The sequence below is a fragment of the Pseudopipra pipra genome, chromosome 4 (genome assembly GCF_036250125.1).
Source record: "Pseudopipra pipra isolate bDixPip1 chromosome 4, bDixPip1.hap1, whole genome shotgun sequence".
NCBI lineage: Eukaryota > Metazoa > Chordata > Aves > Passeriformes > Pipridae > Pseudopipra > Pseudopipra pipra.
This window is the reverse complement of record NC_087552.1, coordinates 4,218,371-4,235,926: the sequence shown is the minus strand read 5'-3', so window position 1 is coordinate 4,235,926 and position 17,556 is coordinate 4,218,371. Positions and strand designations below refer to the sequence as shown.

Genomic DNA, 17,556 nt, shown 5'->3' with positions numbered 1-17,556 from the left:
ATTATCTTTTCTGTCCATTAATCAGTTCCACTAAAAGTATTATTTTCCAAAACTTGCACACGAGACCTTCACAACTGATTTAAATACATACATTTTTGTTATGAAACTATTCAAAAGTTAGTTACTGAATTAAAATAACTGATTAGATGGGATCCTGTCATCAGTTTAATGAGAACTCTAAGGATCACCTGAAATCACTAAAGTTTTTAAAGAAAATGTACAGTGCTTGTAAAATGTTGAAAGTTTTCAGTATACTTAAGTACTCTCTCCAGAGAACACTCATTACAAGCTCAACCATTGTTTTAACCCACCTATTTTTCACCCCAGAGTCCTTTATGTGTTTTTCACTGGTGTTTTTTTCTTTTTTTTCCTATCCAAGTGTGTTTGATAAGAATGGTGTAGCACAGAACTAAAGCAGAGTGAATGTCATGCAAAACCAGATCTTTGCATTCCATGCAACTCACTTTTGGGTTTGGGGCTTTTTTTTTTTTTGCTCGTCAAAATAAAACACCAAATTAGTTCTCTTCCTACAACCAAAAAATAAATTAGAATAAGGCCAGAAAAGGTTGAAGTGGTATGGCAGCACCCCCACTCCCTACTTTAAGTCTTAGGAGAAACTATACTATACATTATTTGGAAAGAAGTATGATATCTATAAAAATCAAATGTTTCCTGAGGAAGTGGCCTAATATTTATTGCCCCTCTTTGTACAAGCACCCTTCCATTGTTTCAGCAACAGCAGATAATGATTTTGGCTGGCCTCAAGCTGACCTATAATATTTATATGCCAAGGCATTTATCAACTTTATAAAACCCTAGCAGACATATTAGTATGTAAAAGGAAGTAGACTTCCTTATTACAAGTGTTTCTTCCTGATATTGCTTCATATCTTGAAGGAAAACAAATGGTACCACAGTCCACCCAGACCTTTAAGGAAAAAAAAAAATCTTCCTTAGTATCCACCAAGAAAGTTCATGGAAATGTTTTTTGGGGAAAACACAGGGAGTGAACAAAATTACAATGTTTTTTGTGTTTGGGTTGGGGTTTTTTTTGGGGGGGGGGCAAGGGGGTGGGGGGAGGAGAAACATGCCCACTTGCCAAAACAAAAAAACCCCAACAAAACAAATCCAACAACAACAGCAAAGAAAGGATATGAATGCTTTTCATCTTCATCCATCAGTATAGCTCACTGAAAAGCTTTAAGAAAATTTCTAATTCACTGTGCAGGAAAAACACCCACAAAACATATTTCCTCTGCCATTTTCAAGAAGACAGAGTACACAGGCTATGATGAGTCAGTAAGAGAGATCTCGACTGAAAATAAGTATATAAGAAAACCTCTTCCATCATGGTCAAAACAGCCACAAATTCCACGCCAATTTTCTTCTAATACACTGAAATACAGCCAACCTGATACACAAATTGCCTAACTTTGAAATATTTGGTTATGGCTTGTTAAAAAAAGCAATGATAAATGGTACATACATATTTTGATATGCGACAGATGAATACATTAATTTATGCAGCAAAATGATAAAAAATACAAAAGGCTATTCAGAAATCTGCCCATCTCTTGTGTGATATTAATACATTTTCAAATTCTGGTACATCTCAAATACTTTTTGACAGCTTAACCTTTCTAGGAGTTCTTACCATGGAAGTTTCTGTTCTGCTGGGGCACCGGATGTAACACATGCTCAGCTTTTTTGGTTGACGAGTTCTGTTCGCTGCAAAAGAAGCATATATGTGATTTGAACACTGCTTTTAGCACTGCTCCCACACGTGGCAGCCTGTGCTGATCCACAAAAATTTAGGATGACCTGAATCTTTTAATATGGACAGACGAAAATGACTGATTTTGCTTTCTTGTGGTTTCAAAATAATCAAAGACATTTCACTATGGAAGCTGCATTTTGTATGTTTTTAACTAAAAAGTTTGCTTTGATAACTTCTTACAATACTTTATGAAATAAGTTCTAAACTTTTGCATCTCCACTTAGAGAATCACAGAATGGCCTGAGTTGGAAGGGACCTTAAAAATCATCCAACCCCCCTTCCACTAGACCAGGTTGCTCAGAGCCCCATCCAACCTGGCCTTGGACACTTCCAGGGATGGGGGATCCACAGCTTTTCTGGACAACTTGTTCCAGTGCCTCACCACCCTCACAGTAAACAATTTCTTCTTAATATCTAATCTAAACCTATTCTCTTTCAGTTTGAAGCCATTCCCCTGGTCCTTTCACTCCAGGTTCTTGTAAAAAGTCCCTCTCCATCTTTCTTGTAGGCTCCCTTCGGGTACTGGAAGGAAGTCAAAGCCTTTTAATTTCCTGGTATTTGCTATTCTTTTTTTCCCATAAAATAACTTCTCATGAAAATATATGTCCAAACATTTGCAGAGATGTAGCAATCATTTGTGACCAGGCTTGGCCTCTTAACTCTTCAAGAAGCATTTGGACAACAGTCTCAGGCACATGGTGTGATTCTTGGAGTTGTCCTGTTGCACAGCCAGGAGTTGGACTTCAGTGATCCTCGTGGATCCCTTCTGACTCAGGGTATTCTGTGATTCTATCTGTGCTCTTTCATTTTAAGGATATAAGCAAGATTTGAAAGAAGAATAGATGGGTTCTAGTAGGATCCTTCCACTAACAGTTTAAGATACACAATACAGAAAACTGCACGTGGGAGGATTCTATTTCACAGCACCACATAAACTGAAGCTGCAATGGACCTTTTCAGATCATCTAGTCCAACGCCCCTTTGCTCAAGCAGGGTCATCTCCATACCCAGGATCACATCCTGCTGGGTTAGGAGTATCTTCACAGACAGAGATTACACAACATCCCTGAACAGGATACTTAATTCCTAACATACATCCCTTCTAAGTAAGTCTAATAAAATATGGCTACTGACCACATTTTGGGCCAGTTTTAGTAATTTCAAACAGGTCAATCAATTACCAGGTGATCAATGTATATCTGAGGTGTTCTAGAACACTGAATTTCTGCACAGTGAGTAGCAACAGCACACAAGAGTCACCTACTGCCAATCCCATCTCCTTGTCAGGGCCTGTCTGTACAAATGTTACAGGTATGGTTTATATGGACACTGTGTTCTACTACAGATGGAAAGCTGCCCACAGTCTAAAAGTCTCCTGAGTAAAGAAGTGTAGCAATTACTAGGAATGAACACGCCCTGTCCCTCAGCAAGGCTCAGCAGTGTCTGGCTCAGTGCCTTGCACAGGGAACCAGCGCTGCAGCCTCAGCGTGAAGGCAAATGGGACACTTAATTGCCCACACCCTTACTTCTAGACACACTCCAGCCTTCCACATGCCTGACCCCAAGCAAGTTCCAAAGCTTGTTTTCTTGGGTTTTTTGTTTTCTGAACAATACATAAATATTAGAACAGCTTGGTTTTCTATGAATAGCATCTATGCAAGCACTAAGAGCGTGAGCATTACCTGCAGGAAGCACTTTCTTTCACATTCTTGACATCTGCCGGATTGATTCCTTCAATAACAGGTGAGTCCGGATTTGCAGATCCGTTGCTGATATGATCACTGCTTTCATATCCAGATTCTGTCCTCTGAATTTGCCAGTTATCACCGTGGACTTTTCTCTCTGTAAATCCTTTGCTTTTTTCAGCGTTCCCTTTTCCCTCCGAATCCAGTGAACTTCGACTTCCCGTATCCTGTTTCGTTTCATCCTCATATATAGTCATTAAACCCTTCTGCACTTGGGTCTCTTTTGGCCAGTGGTTAAAGCTGCGCTCCTTTTCGTGCTTAGATTTACTGCTCAGGTTTGCCTTGTGCTTTGGGCTGTGCTGTTTTTTCTCGGTCTCACTGAAAATGCTGTCTACGTTCAGCGTCTCCCGCATCGGTTTCCAACCTTTACTTCTGCTGCTTGTACTCCTGCTGCTGACGCTTCCTTTGTCCCTGGAGTCCTGACTGGTGTCCGTATCATAGCCAGTGACACCATCAGGCCGTGTCCTTGTCACTGGTTTCTCCCCAGCAGCAAAAGGTTCTGTTTTATTTGATCCGAGCACGTGTGCAGAAAGCTTTGCTGGGTGGGGTGCGCTGTCGTGCCTGTAGGGGCCTCTTCCCTGGCTGCTGTATATCCGCTGATCCACGCAGTGCCTGAGGCCATTCCCAACGGGAGGAGACCCCGACTTCACGCTGGAACGGTCTTCCCCAATCAAATCTTGTAAGAACAAAAGGAAAAAAGCTCCGTTACAGTTCTCATTCATGTTTCAGAGAATGGACTGGGTTGGAAGAGACCCTAAAGACCACCTCGTTCCAACCCTCCCTGCCATGGGCAGAGACATCTTCCACTAGACCAGGTTGCTCCAAGCCCCATTCAGCCTGGCCTGGAACACCTCCAAGGTGGAAGTGGTCATTGAACTGATATTGTTACACTACTAATGTTTCTTACAGTATCCCTACAAACCCAGTACATATTTCAGAATACTGAATTTCTCTTAAAAGGAGAAAGCTATTTAACCCGTGGATCCTCTGGTCACATTTTTAAAATGTACCTCTTTGTCTCCCAGACTCTTTCCTTGGTCCTCTGTCCGCGTCTTTTCGTAAGGATGTGAAGTTTTTCATGTCAGCAGCTTTCTGAGCACACTCTCTGGATAAGTCCTTCAGCCTGTCCTTTTGATCGCTGTAACCCAACTTAGCTGCAAAAAACACTTCTTGTCAAAGACCATTACTCAAAAGTCATTCACCGTCAAAACACACAAATATATCAAAACACACACACATGGACCATTTAGGGACTGTAACCTGAGTTTTTTTATATTAGTACTACTTAAAAAGACTGATGGATTACATAACACAGATTGAGAAAATTGGATTTCTTCCCAAACATAAAGTCCGTTAACATACAGGACTACAAATAATGCTGCATATCACAATACTGTTGGGGAAGAGTGTTCCTCAGGTAGCCAGTGATCCACAGAGCCTCACCTCAGCCTCAAGTCACTAATGTGCCTTTCGACCAACAACATGACTGGAAAGCTTTATGATGATTGAGAAATGGATCAAGGCCTCAAGAGCCACTTAATTGAAGGAATAATGAGGATAATAAAAAATATTCTGCATTTGCAGTTCTCTGGAAAAGTTAACTTTCCATGGCAGATATTCACATATTACTTAAAACACTGAACGAATGTCTGAACAACAACTCAGTCAGTCAGGGATGGAATTCTTCCTTTGGAAACACTTCTACTCTCGAGGTTATCACACACCTGAAATGCCATAATCTGAAATATTTCATAGTAAGACATATCTGGGCATTTTTTGGGTGGGAGTGGGGAATACATACCTGGACCTCTACCACCACTCGCTTGAATGTGGCTTCTACTGAATGCTGAATTATCTGGCTGAAGCTTTTTAGTACTCCTTTGATTAGTGGGGTCTCCAATTCCGTTCTCTTTCACGTGCTCTGATTTAGCAGCAGAATGCTTTTCAAATCCTGTCAAACAATACATTTGGCTTTAGACAGAAAAAGCTTCCCAAGTTAAAATTTTCAATATCTAAATTAAAAAAAAAAAAAAGCTTTTTAATTGCAGATTAAAAAAAAAAAAAAAGCAAAACAGAAGAAAAACCTCACTAAAACCTACACTACATTTCCCTGTACTAGGCAATAAGGTTCTGTAATATTTGATATACTGCCATATTTATAGTGGTAGCCTGTAGTGGAAGAGGGTCCTCAATTCTTTCCTCCCTGAAGCAGTCTATGCCCTATCACTATGCATTATGTGAAGAGGAACATGTCAAATTCAATTTGGCTTTTATTTAATTTACTTGTAAGATATGTTTAAGATTAAAATAAAACAATTTAAAAAACCCTAGACAGCAGAACAAACTGCAGAACCAAAAGGGCTGGATTCTTACAGTGAGGCTTATTGTACACGAATCTCAGATAAAAGAAGTTTCCTGAACCTCCTTTTGATTTTTCCCAAAGTTCTGAACTCTGCTCTCTGTACATACATATATGTGTGTATATACATATATACACATAGACACACATGCTCCAAATCTATCTCTATATGTGCATGAAGCTTTAAAGTATCTTTTTATAGCACTTTGAAAAGGTATTTTAAATGTTTCAATACACACATAGGAACACCCACATCTACAAATACACTACAATTTTCTTCTCAAATTACTGAAGTTGTGCAAAGCAGTTCTGACCAATCTACAACAGAACATCTTTTTTCCCCATTACCTATTAGTCTCAATTTTTATTCCCTTGTTAGCCAAACAGTTCTAACATTGATTATATACACTAATCTCTTTTCTTTTGAGACTCTTTAGATAATGACTGATAAGAACAAAGCAGCCAATCCATTACCTCCTCCTTTATAAACCCCATTTCAGAAATATAGCTGATACTGTTATTAAAAAAAAAATAAAATGTATCTAATTACCCAAGTCTTCCCCATTTCCTCCTGCTGTTTTACACTGAGACCAGTGAATAATCTGCTTTGGTGCATCCTCTGGAGATACAGCTGTGCCATCTGGGTTAGCATAAAACAGCAGCAATGGCTGGAAGTGACACCGAATGCACCTGGAGACCACGTCTTTCCATTTCGTTCCAATCTAAGAAAAAAACCAACAAAACAAACCTCAAAACTTTACCAACAGCCCTGAAGCCAAATACAGAAAGAGTAATTTGTCAAGCAGCTGGTACCAAATGCCTAATTCCAAAGGTACATGAAGATTCAACATTTTTAGCACGTTGGTGTACAGAAACTGCAGCAGAAAGAATAATAATACATGGGATAACAATCAGAACATCATTCCTATGAATACAACTGCCAGTGTCTTCTTTTTCTTTAAAAGAAGTATAAATTCAACAGTGCACAGGTGCATGAACATCCTGAAACATTCAGCATTTGTAGGGCACGACTATAAAGTAGCGAAGCCAGCTCCAAAATTGATTTGTGAGAACTGATTTACAAAACTAAAAGTTTATTAAAATAAAAACATGGCCTCGACTTTCTTCAAGTTTGGTGTCAGGAGAATGCACTCCAGAAAAGAAAAGATCACTAAATTTGGTAGGAGTAAACCCAGTATTTACCTCTTTTACATTAGCATCATCAAACAGCACCCATTTGCAGCTCTTGGTGTGAAAGGCAAAGGCACAGTAATGTCGGCTCGTGTAGCAAATCATTCCCACAAGAAAAAGCTCACTATTTTTGGCATTTTCGTCTGTAACCCTATAAAACAGCTGTAAAAATGATTATCTATTTTAAAACGTGTGTAAAACATTTAGCCTTAATTTCCTGACCTGCTGCTGGCATTTCACCAAGGCAATTGGTATGGACTGTCCTGTAGCATTATACAGTTTTTCCTGAGTATAAATACTGATTTTTGTACCTCACAGCTCTATTTTAAAGAGTAAAATATGAATGCTCTGGAATAATTCCACAAATTTCCAGCTGAAAATTATATTCCTCGATTTTCAACTAGGAACACACCTACATTAATCTTTGTACTTGGGCACAAAAACCAACACTTCTGACAGGGCTTTTCCTTCTCATGGAAACTACATCAAGCAGCACGTTATAAAGAATGGGAAAAGCAGACATAAACTTGGAAGTCAAATTGTGCTTTTTAAAAATACATATGAGTATTTCTATGTTGGAAATATTTACATAACCATAAAATCCATGCAAAATTAAATTCTAGAGTAAGCAAATAGTAAGTTTTAGGTCAGGTACCCCAGGAAGATAAAGCTGTGTAGCCAGATTCCTCATAACCTCTTCTGTCAGATCAGAGTGTTCCGAATCCCAGACTAAGCCGATTGTCACAATCTCAGGACAATTCATAAGGACACGACGAATTTTTATTTTCTGGCCACAGTTACTCTGGAAAAAGGGAAAAAAATGTGATGGGAGGGAAAACAGAGATGTTTAAAAAATGGAAGTCCGAAGGTGAGTTATTACACAAGAATTAGTGCAACAAAACAATTCTGCTACTTCTTCTAATTCTAAAATTTAGTTGTGATGTTTAAGAGTGAAGTTCTTCATCATAAAATCCTTCTGATGAAGACTACAGCTTAACTTCTACCAATCACCACCTTAAAACCGAAATCTCAATAACTGGAGCAATAAAATATAAGTTTAAGGGCTTTCTTCATCCTAAGCTGGTCTGTGCTGAAGCATCCAGAGGTAACCCTGCTTTTTAGGGGAATACTTTAGCGTGATTTAATATCCTGGAGAGTTCTCCCTTGTGTCTTAAAGCAATGTAACATCTTTGTTTACTTACAGGACACTTTCTGTAGTCATCAGCAGTATTTGCTGCCTGCAGCAATTCTGCAAACATTTCTGGCTTGAGACGTTCGTGCCTCTCCATCATTTTTTCTACTTCATTACTGTAAAAAATAAATGACATAACTGTGGATCTCACTTCTTAAGAGTCAACAGATTTCAGCCAACTCTCAATTGACTACATTGTATGACTAGAAAGAAAGTATACAGTGGTCAAACAGTAGCAGTACAAACTTTTTTGTCAAGCTCTCTCTACGTCTTGCTTTTGAAATTCAAATGTTATTTCTGGACAGTGTCTCAAAAAGGTAACAAAGAAATACATTAACACTTACAGCATTTCTCTGGCATGCTTGGCACAGTATTAGAAGGGTGTATATAGAAAAGTGAGTTAACAAAAGAAAAGCTCTCACCAGAGGGCTGTGGTGGAAATATAACGCACGAATTCCGTGAAAGGCAGCGGATCCGACGATGCTCCACAACTGCGGCAGACACACTGCAACACCAAAAATACTCTGGGTTTTATTTACTCAGCACAGAGAAAACATGTTCTTTGTTAAAGCAATCAGATGAAGGTCTGACCTGCTCATACAGCGTCATAGCAAACTTCTGATGAGAAATGCAGGATTTGGAAGTGCACATATCCGTTTCACTGTTTGGCACTAAGTGGAAGTGAATCCTCTCGAGGATATTTTCCTAAAAGGAGACATCGAGGTAAATACAAACTGAACTGATGAAGTCAGAATACGTGAGGAACGTTACAATTTAATACTCCCAACTACTCCCCTTGGCACCAAAAAGTACTATGATTGCCACGAGTTTGGCCCCTGAATCTGCACGGCCATTTTTATATCTTTTGCCTGAAATACCAGAGGTAATGGGAAGAAGCGAGTCTGGTCAGGTAGATCAGACAGCTGATTAGTTCAGGGTTCAAATGCATTTTGAATAGATGAAACATTAATGATAGGCTCTCTTTCATGACTGCAATCCATTAACCTGACTGCAAGATCTCAAACAACTGCTTTCAGGTGAAAATGCAGGTAGGAGGAATTAATTTGTGGATACTTCCAAAAGATGTCCAAAGCTGAAAGTAACTGAAGCAGCAATCATGTTTTCTGCCCTTCAGATCTATGTCTGAAAGTTAATACTGGAGGTGTTTTATGGTGAACATTTTCATTGTCTAACACAGGAGCTCTTCGAAAGGTTTCTTTACCAGAGTTCTGTGCCATGTGGAGTCATCTTTAATTGCCACATTAATGGCTCATGTTTTTCAGTGAGACACTTAATAAAAGCAGACAGAAGGTAATTACAGCAAGTGGTTACTTCAAGTATCCCTTCCCTCTTGGATAACAAAATGGAAATCTCTTCTGCAGAAGAACTCAGCAGTGAGCTGGCGAGTTGTAACGGAATATATTTCAACAGCTGATGAAGAACAGACTATACATTCAAATCCATAGGTGCTGCCTCTCCTCAGAAGATAGCGCTTCTCTCCACCCAGAAATTTCCAAGAGTGACTCAGAGTTCATCATCCTCACTGCCCTAAACTGCCGTAAAGAAGGTCAGGAGCATTATGTTACTCGAATCCTCCCTGTGAGCCTGGAGCTACCGAAACAACAGGCCAGCTTGGCATCAGCTAAACTAACACAATTCTACTTCACTGCCACAGGGATACTCACAAAGCATTCTGCTGCATCATCCATGAATCCGAGCTGGAAACGCTGTTCATCCTTGAAGCTTTCTGCCAGGGCGTGTCTCATGTTGTCCGACGGGAGGGCTTTCTCTCGGCTGTGCTGGAATTGTGAGAAGATTGCCTAGGAAGAAACACAGTTACTCAGCTTCATTGCCCACTTGACCAGACACCCCAGTTCTACACAAATACATCAGTTCTTGAATAAATACATAAAATATTTGTATTTATGATGTTTATAAACCTATGCAACTTTAAAAATTACTGTTTTCTCTTGGAGGTACTTGGTTTCTGTGTTCTGTTACCGATTCCACGATAAGAAGTTATGTTACCAAAGTGAACTTTGATCCAACAGAACAACAACATAAGAGTATATAAAAGTGCAAATGATTGACTTGAGCTCCCAAAAGCAACACACCCCCCCTGGTCTGTAACTATACAGCTTTTTAAATCTGGCCACTGGAATAGCAGCTCATCCATATGTATCTCATCTTTACAGACGGTGTGTATTTGTTAGGGCATAATGTAAAACCACTCAGGTTAGTTTTACACCTATCATTCATTAAATAATGCATTTACATTACTACTTCAGAGGGCAATGTATGTTTATTAAAATTATGGATATGTAAAAATCTCCCATAAATTAGATTGAGTGCTGATAATCCTTGCTATTAAATCAGCTCACTGCTGAACCAGTGCACCCAATACAAGAGAACAGGTCAAGATCTGCAGTTCCAGAACACAATAATAAATTGCACTTGATTTTCCCTTCATTTCCCAGAAGAGTGAGTTGGCTGCTACTTTTCTTTTTGGCAGATACATAGGCAAGTGACCTCATCATTTAGCAAGCAAGGCAGGTTGATTTTGAAAGAACTGAAAGTTAAAAGCTATTAAATGAATTATATATTTTCAGATATTACAGGGTCTATATTCCACTGTCAGGAATTCCAAGTCAAGCTTTAGAGGGAAATGAAGAGAACAGAGACAAAGCAAATCAGCAGAAGACATGTAAAGCATAAATAATAACATGCATTCTTCACATAGGCTTCCTATGGTTAAAATCTTTCGGATAGAAGGCAAAGATGCAACAGATAAGCAAAGTTTCAGTACTAACAAAAGTTAGTGTTTTAACCATGATGCATTCCAGGGTGTCTGTTAAATATTTAAAGTTCCCTCTCAAAATAAAAAGCATGGACTACTGATAAAAATTACAGTCACTCTCTCCACTTAAACATTCAAAATGAAGTTTTTAGCAGGTCTGAAAATACAAGTTAGCTCTCCTTTGAAAACTTTCATCAATACTCATTTTGGGTGTAGGTAATTTTTGGTATGCAACAGAGCTTTTTATGTCCAGCTAAAAAAAAAAAAAAGTACAGCTAAGCAGTTGTGCAGATATGTATGCTCAGTTTAGTGGCCTGCACAGTCAAAGTCCCACCCCAGTGTTATCCAAAAAAGAACAGAGCATATTTAATTCTTGAACACCACCAAAAGAAAGAGATAATGGACTGAAATGAGGTAAGCTAGAATTTATTGGCTATGCTTTTAGTTTATAGGAGAAGCTGTATGTAGGTAATATCCTTCTTCAATTGGTGAAGAAGTAAAAAGGGTTAAAATAGCCCAAGGCCAAAAAGAAAAAAATAAAAACCAAAGCCAAAAAAACCCCAAAAAAACCGACCGAAGTCACAAACAAGTTACTGAAATGCATCCTCATCCATCACATATATTGCATGAAAATTAAAATGCCCCAGGTTCTGAACACAAAACAAACAGAATTACTCAACCAGTATCTCTAGAGAGCCAAGAAAGCAAAACCAGTAGTGTACATAACAGCTGAGGACAGATACTTCCAAACGAATTAACTGCAAGGTTTTGAGCTCAGTACATAGGCCAGGGAGTTAAAGATCACAGCTATACTGTTAAAAAAATAACTAATTCCATTCCAACCAATTTCAGAACAGGCAGCAGTGCCACTTCTTATCAGTATTCTTGGGAATACTGATCAAAATAGGAAGATGTCGGTCCAGGCAACACAAAACATTCGTGCACTGTAAGCCATTTAGGTAAATCCCACAAAGTGCATCGTGGAGTAATCAATCCCTCAAGAACAGAGGCTTGAAAGAATAAAGAAAATTCCAAGTCCTAAATCAGAGCAGCCTCATGAAGCAGCTGAAGGCAGTGCATTGTTTTGGCAGGTGGTTTAAAGTGATGCCCAACGCAAACTAAAGCCACCAGCCCAAGACAGAAACAAGCTTTAATGTGAAAACACAGGTATGCCCCAGTCACGGGTCAGCTCTTTATTGTACTAACAAGATCAAGGGCCCAGCACACAGAAGAACACGACTTGCATCACAACACTGGGGAAACAAGAAGTCCCAATGAGTTCTGCAGAGTCAAGAGCTTTGAAACAGGTTGGAATAAAAGCCCCAGGAAGTTAGTCTGAATATGTGTAGTCTCAACCTCCTGGCTTTTTAAAATTAAACATTTTAACCAAAGAAATGAAACAGCACCTTTTAGAAAAGAAATATGTTTGGAAAAAGACAGAGACACATTCCAAACTAGCTGTACAATACTGCAACGATGATAAACACTAAAAATTACTGGAAAAAATACCAAGTACATAGATTATACACATCCTGAAGGACACGTCACTGCCAACAGTTCTTGCCTAAAACACTCATTCAGCTCCCTGAGGGTAAACTCTTAAATACTTGGCTTACCTTTGCCTACAATTTAGCATCATCAAAAATCACTCCCTCAATGAAACATTTTCCAGTAGTGTTGTTCCTTTCAGCTCCCTCCAGATAAGTGATGCCCAGTTCTGTGTCTCACTATATCTACTACCATATTTTAAAAGACAGTATAACTTATTCACACTGACAGAAGTTTTATGTTTAACTAGACTAAATTCTGTGTACTGTAAAATTTCTTCTTTAAACACAAGAAAATACTTCTGTTGCAAATGTCCTTATATCTAAACTGTTTCTTTACACAAGAATGACTCAGAGAGGCACCCAGGCACGTGTGTGATACAGACGTAATAAAAGTAATTTAAATTATTCTTCCCTCGTTTTGAAAGATGATTCTTCCTAAATTTACTATTTACCTTTAAAGCACAAAATATGCAGGCGTCTCCTTGACACACGTGTCCAGTTAAACCTCTTAAACTTCGTCGAAATATGTCAAGTTGCCATAATACCTGTAAAAATAAAAGTTCCAGAGAAAGTAAGTAATGACTTCTGAAGGTTCTTCATTTAGCACAACATAGAGCAGCCGTTGATTTTTTTCCCAATTTCACATAATGCATAACCTTAAGTACCAATATTGCTGCAAGAATTGTGGTCCTTTGCCTTCAGTTTGGCAAACTGTGGAGGTGGAAGTGAAAGTTTTGCATTCACCCCTTGAAATTTCAATCTCTTTTTTTTTAAACTATTCGAACCAATGTACTTTGGAAAAAGAGCTTAAGGACTCCTAAGCAAACAAGCAGCAAGCTAAACTGTGTGCAGGGGTTGTAGCAGCCTTCTTACAGCTCTACATAAGTCTATACTACATTCTTATGGGCTCTCACTAAAATGATTGCTGAAATGCATTTGGTTTTCCACAGTTCAAAATAGTTCTAGTGCTTAAACAGGTGTGTTTCTACCTTTTATTTGTGTAACTACTCTACATAAAGGTAATATCAGCATGGCTACAGAACAATGCTTTCAGTATCTAGTGCCTTAGGTACACGTGAAGTAGTTCAGAAAGTCGCCCGCTAAAAAAAATAAAAATAAACCTCCCCAAAAATGAGTTTTGAAGATGCACAGTAAGAGAACAGCTGCAAATCCAGGGGAAAAAATATCCTATCTATAAATATAAAAGCTTAAATGAACTGGGATGTGTTTGAAAAGCAGAGTCCAAAGCTCAGTTCTGAAGGTTGAAGGGAGGTTAAAGCAAAGAAAGGAACGCATTCCTGCTTGGAAACGGGCAGGCACCAACCATCAGCCACTGCCTGATGTGTTGGGGGGTAGTAGGATTGTCTAAAAGTGTAAGTAAAATTACATAGGGTATAATTTTAGGGCACCCTAAGCAGAAATAGCAGAACTGCAAGAGAATATAGGTCATGCTGTTCCCATTGAATGCAAAGCAGCAAACATTCCACATTTTTATCTCGAACACATTTAGATACCACACACAAACACAGCACAGCATTACCTCTCCTATCTCCCACATTTAAATCCACACCATTTTAAAGCCTTCCAGTTTTCAAAGGAAGTCCATACATCTATCGACTCCTAAGCTTCCAAACACAAAAGGGAAGTTTTTCTGACAGTTCTTGATGCATGCAAATAAAATAACATCCTGTCGTATTTCGCAACGTTAAATATTGAATACTCTCAATTCCTTAAAACGAAATGCTGGGTAAAATTCCTTCCACACAGAGTCTTCTTCCTATAAGTGCCATTTTTCTTTCCCTCACCCACTTAGGAAAGTCTACTCAAAAAATGTTTAATAAATCAAGTTTTTTCTTACCTGAACAGCACTATTAAGAAAGCAGCTGTTTTGTCCGGGTTCATTTAATAAGCCTTTTGTAGGGGCCAGGGACAGTATACTTCCAGGCTGATAAACTTTTCCAAGGTTTCCCCCAGGTTTTCTTAGGAATTTCACCCATGCCATTATTTTTTAGAGTTTATAATTGCAATGTTTATGCTTAAATATTTAAGGATATGATGGGTACAAGGCAAAGAAGGTGGTTCTACGAGAATATGTCTAAAGTCATGGCATTCCATTCAACTCTGTGCAACAGTAACCATTCATGGGATTAAGTCCATTTTCCATGAGCAGCTGTCAGCCATCAGTCAGGAATCGGTGTCTCAGTAAAAATACAGCTAAACAAAGTTTTTAACTCTCAGACTTTAAAAAAAAAATTAAATAAATAAAAGGTGTCCAGTTAAGGTTAAAACATGTTCAAAGTAGTTAGAATAAAACTTCTTGTTAAGCCAGTTGCACAGTAACTGACTTCTTCCTGGGATATCAGTAGAGTGTTACTATAAACCATTACTTGTATTATATCGAGAGTTTATACATATAATCACAAAAATGGAAAGTTCTTGACAGGCTTTATACTCCTGTTCTCTCATTTCCTTCCATCTTCTTTTTACTTTTAACTGTGACCCATGAAATATATTCCAGTTTAGAAGACTCCATGCTTATTTCATTCTCTTTCCAGTGCACCTGGAATAGGAAAAAAACCAGAAAATTTAAGAAAAAATTTCCAAAATGTTAGAGACCTCCTAAATCAGAAAAGAGCATGGCTAAAACAGTATCTTAATCTATTGGCAGGTACAATAAGCAGGGAAGAAGAGGAGAAAAAAATCACTACTTTAAAAAAATTTTAAGGCAGAAAAATTAAATTATTTTATCTATCATAATAAAATATCTTCTAAATTATTATATACCTCTAAAGACCACAATAAAATTACTATAAAGGTTCTTCTACCAGCATGCAACATCTTCTAAAAAGACCGTATAATACATGAGTTGTTCTACCTTTGAATCCCCAAGTCTAATAAAAACTTTCCCAAGAAGCAAATATTTTTATTCAACACTGGAAAACCTAAGTTGGTTTTAATTTCAATATTCTAGATGGATTCTCAGCTAATACTCAGCTTTCAGAAGTTTGTGCTACCTAAAAAACACTACATAAAAATTAGGTCTTTAACCCAGTTGCATTCTCAAAGCACCCAGAAAAACATTGCTAATAGCCAAGCAAGAACATTCTGTTCACTGCCTCCAAAAACCCATTCCAAGCTTTTCAAACCCCAGCAGTCAGAGTTGTTTCCCTCATTGTTGGAGGAACATGGTTCAAGTTAAATGGTTCCATATCCAGAACATCACCACATGTAGAGCCCGAGCAGTGACTCTCTCACAACAATGGATTATTTTACCAGTTTGGCATTACTGCATCACCCACATAAACATCTGAAGTAACAGCACAGAGCAGAATAAATTTAAATAGACCAAAGCAATTAGGGTTGCATATGTGGGAAAGAAAAAAAAAAAGTGAATTTGGCTTCACATTACAAGTGAGATATTCACCTTAGGTTTTACAAGCAGCCATGAAGTCTTTCATGGCTGCTTTTATTTAAAAGAAGCATTGGTACTTGCTTGCATTATAAAAAAACCCCCATAAATCAATAACTGGAACATAACCAAAAGTCTCTTTTGCCCCATGAATAATCAGATGGGTTTTGTTTGTTTACTGATGTTACTGTATCTCACCCGTAAGTAATTTGATTTAATAATACTGGAGATGGTAAGTGTGATTTGTGGCAGCACTGAGCAAAGATTCTGAAATCTCACTGCAAACTGACCTTGACACAACATCAGGCAACAATTTTGTTTTCTTTATGTTCACTTCAATAAGCCCGGAAAGGAGAGGGAAAAAGAAATGCAGAGAATAACTAGAAATGCACAGCAGTTTCAGATCTTATTAGAAATACACGTGCTGCTTGGGAAACAAGAGTTCTTCCAGGACGACTTAAGGCAAAGAGCATCCGTTCACTGAAAACTTACAGAAGTTATTTTGTCTTGCATTTCAGGGCTGCCCTAGAACAAACACTCCACGCACCAAGCCTTTAGTGGTTTGGTTTCAGGAAAATTTATCATGATTCACTTAATAAAAAATTGTTTCAGAACACTTTCCATTGTGCAGTCTTCATACGTAGAGGTTCCACTACCCTTTCTTTCTCCACTAACACCCCGAATCAAAGCCCGTGGTGCACAGCTGCTCTTTCATTAGTAAGAGGGGCACTGGAAATGAGCCTTCCAGTGGGGCCACAAGCAAAGGGATTAACTTGGCATCACAGCCTCTCCCTAAGGTGAGAAGGTTTATTTTGAACTTTACATGTTTGGTTGAACTTTGAAGTGACTGGGACTCGGAGCACTGACTGCCATAACCTAAAGTCAATACTCCATACTGTAACTAGGAACTGAAGCCCCCTGACTTGGCTGTGGTAAGCCAGTGTTGCTGAGGGCACTGCAGCATTTATCAGGCACTGGGGTTTACCAGTTCTTTGTAAGCTCTTGCCTTGACAAAGGTGTGAGTGACTGAGGATGGACCGTAAGTCAGTTGTGGCTGCGCCATCCCTGCAAGTGTTCAAGGCCAGGCTGGATGGGGCTCTGAGCAACCTGGTCTAGTGGAAGGTGTCCCTGCTCACAGCAGGGGGTTGGAACAAGACGGTCTTCAAGGTCCCTGCCAACCCAACCCATTCTATGATTGAACCCCACACAATGGGTGCAATCTTTCAGCAAAACAGTTATTTCACACAGTGTTACTGACACAATCCATGAAATTTTTAGCAGCTGAGAGTTAAAAGAAATATTCTTGCCCTTCAGACTAAAGGAATTGATTTTGCCAACTCTTCTCAACCAAACAAGGGCTATGGGCTCTCAAGCCAATATCTGTTTACCAGCCCAAGTTCTTCCACCTTGCCCAATTTCAGTCACTGTTCTTCAGTCATCAGTGATCATCAAGCACCTGGCTACCATTAGTTGTGCAGCCTTACAGGACAAAATACATGCCTGTCACAAATTTCTGGCACTTGCCTTTCCAGCTTC

General features: G+C 38.8%; 1 protein-coding gene across 4 annotated transcripts in view; it reads right to left on the bottom strand.

Annotated features, from left to right (window-relative positions):
* Positions 1-17,556, bottom strand: part of USP53 (ubiquitin specific peptidase 53) — a 29,009-nt gene that overhangs the window by 7,452 nt on the left and 4,001 nt on the right. For 3 of the 4 annotated variants that reach the window (XM_064651422.1, XM_064651425.1, XM_064651421.1), the window contains exons 2-14: positions 14,470-15,171; positions 13,064-13,156; positions 9,950-10,084; positions 8,856-8,969; positions 8,687-8,769; positions 8,275-8,380; positions 7,728-7,874; positions 7,085-7,234; positions 6,432-6,603; positions 5,324-5,473; positions 4,533-4,676; positions 3,460-4,198; positions 1,655-1,728 (exon numbers count right to left, since the gene is read on the bottom strand). In XM_064651422.1, coding sequence (XP_064507492.1) covers positions 1,655-1,728; positions 3,460-4,198; positions 4,533-4,676; positions 5,324-5,473; positions 6,432-6,603; positions 7,085-7,234; positions 7,728-7,874; positions 8,275-8,380; positions 8,687-8,769; positions 8,856-8,969; positions 9,950-10,084; positions 13,064-13,156; positions 14,470-14,613 — 2,251 coding nt within the window. In that variant the 5' untranslated portion in view covers positions 14,614-15,171. Of the gene's footprint in view, positions 1-1,654; positions 1,729-3,459; positions 4,199-4,532; positions 4,677-5,323; positions 5,474-6,431; positions 6,604-7,084; positions 7,235-7,727; positions 7,875-8,274; positions 8,381-8,686; positions 8,770-8,855; positions 8,970-9,949; positions 10,085-13,063; positions 13,157-14,469; positions 15,172-16,310; positions 16,637-16,676; positions 17,214-17,556 lie in introns of those variants that run through there. The other variant, XM_064651424.1, reaches the window with a different exon arrangement.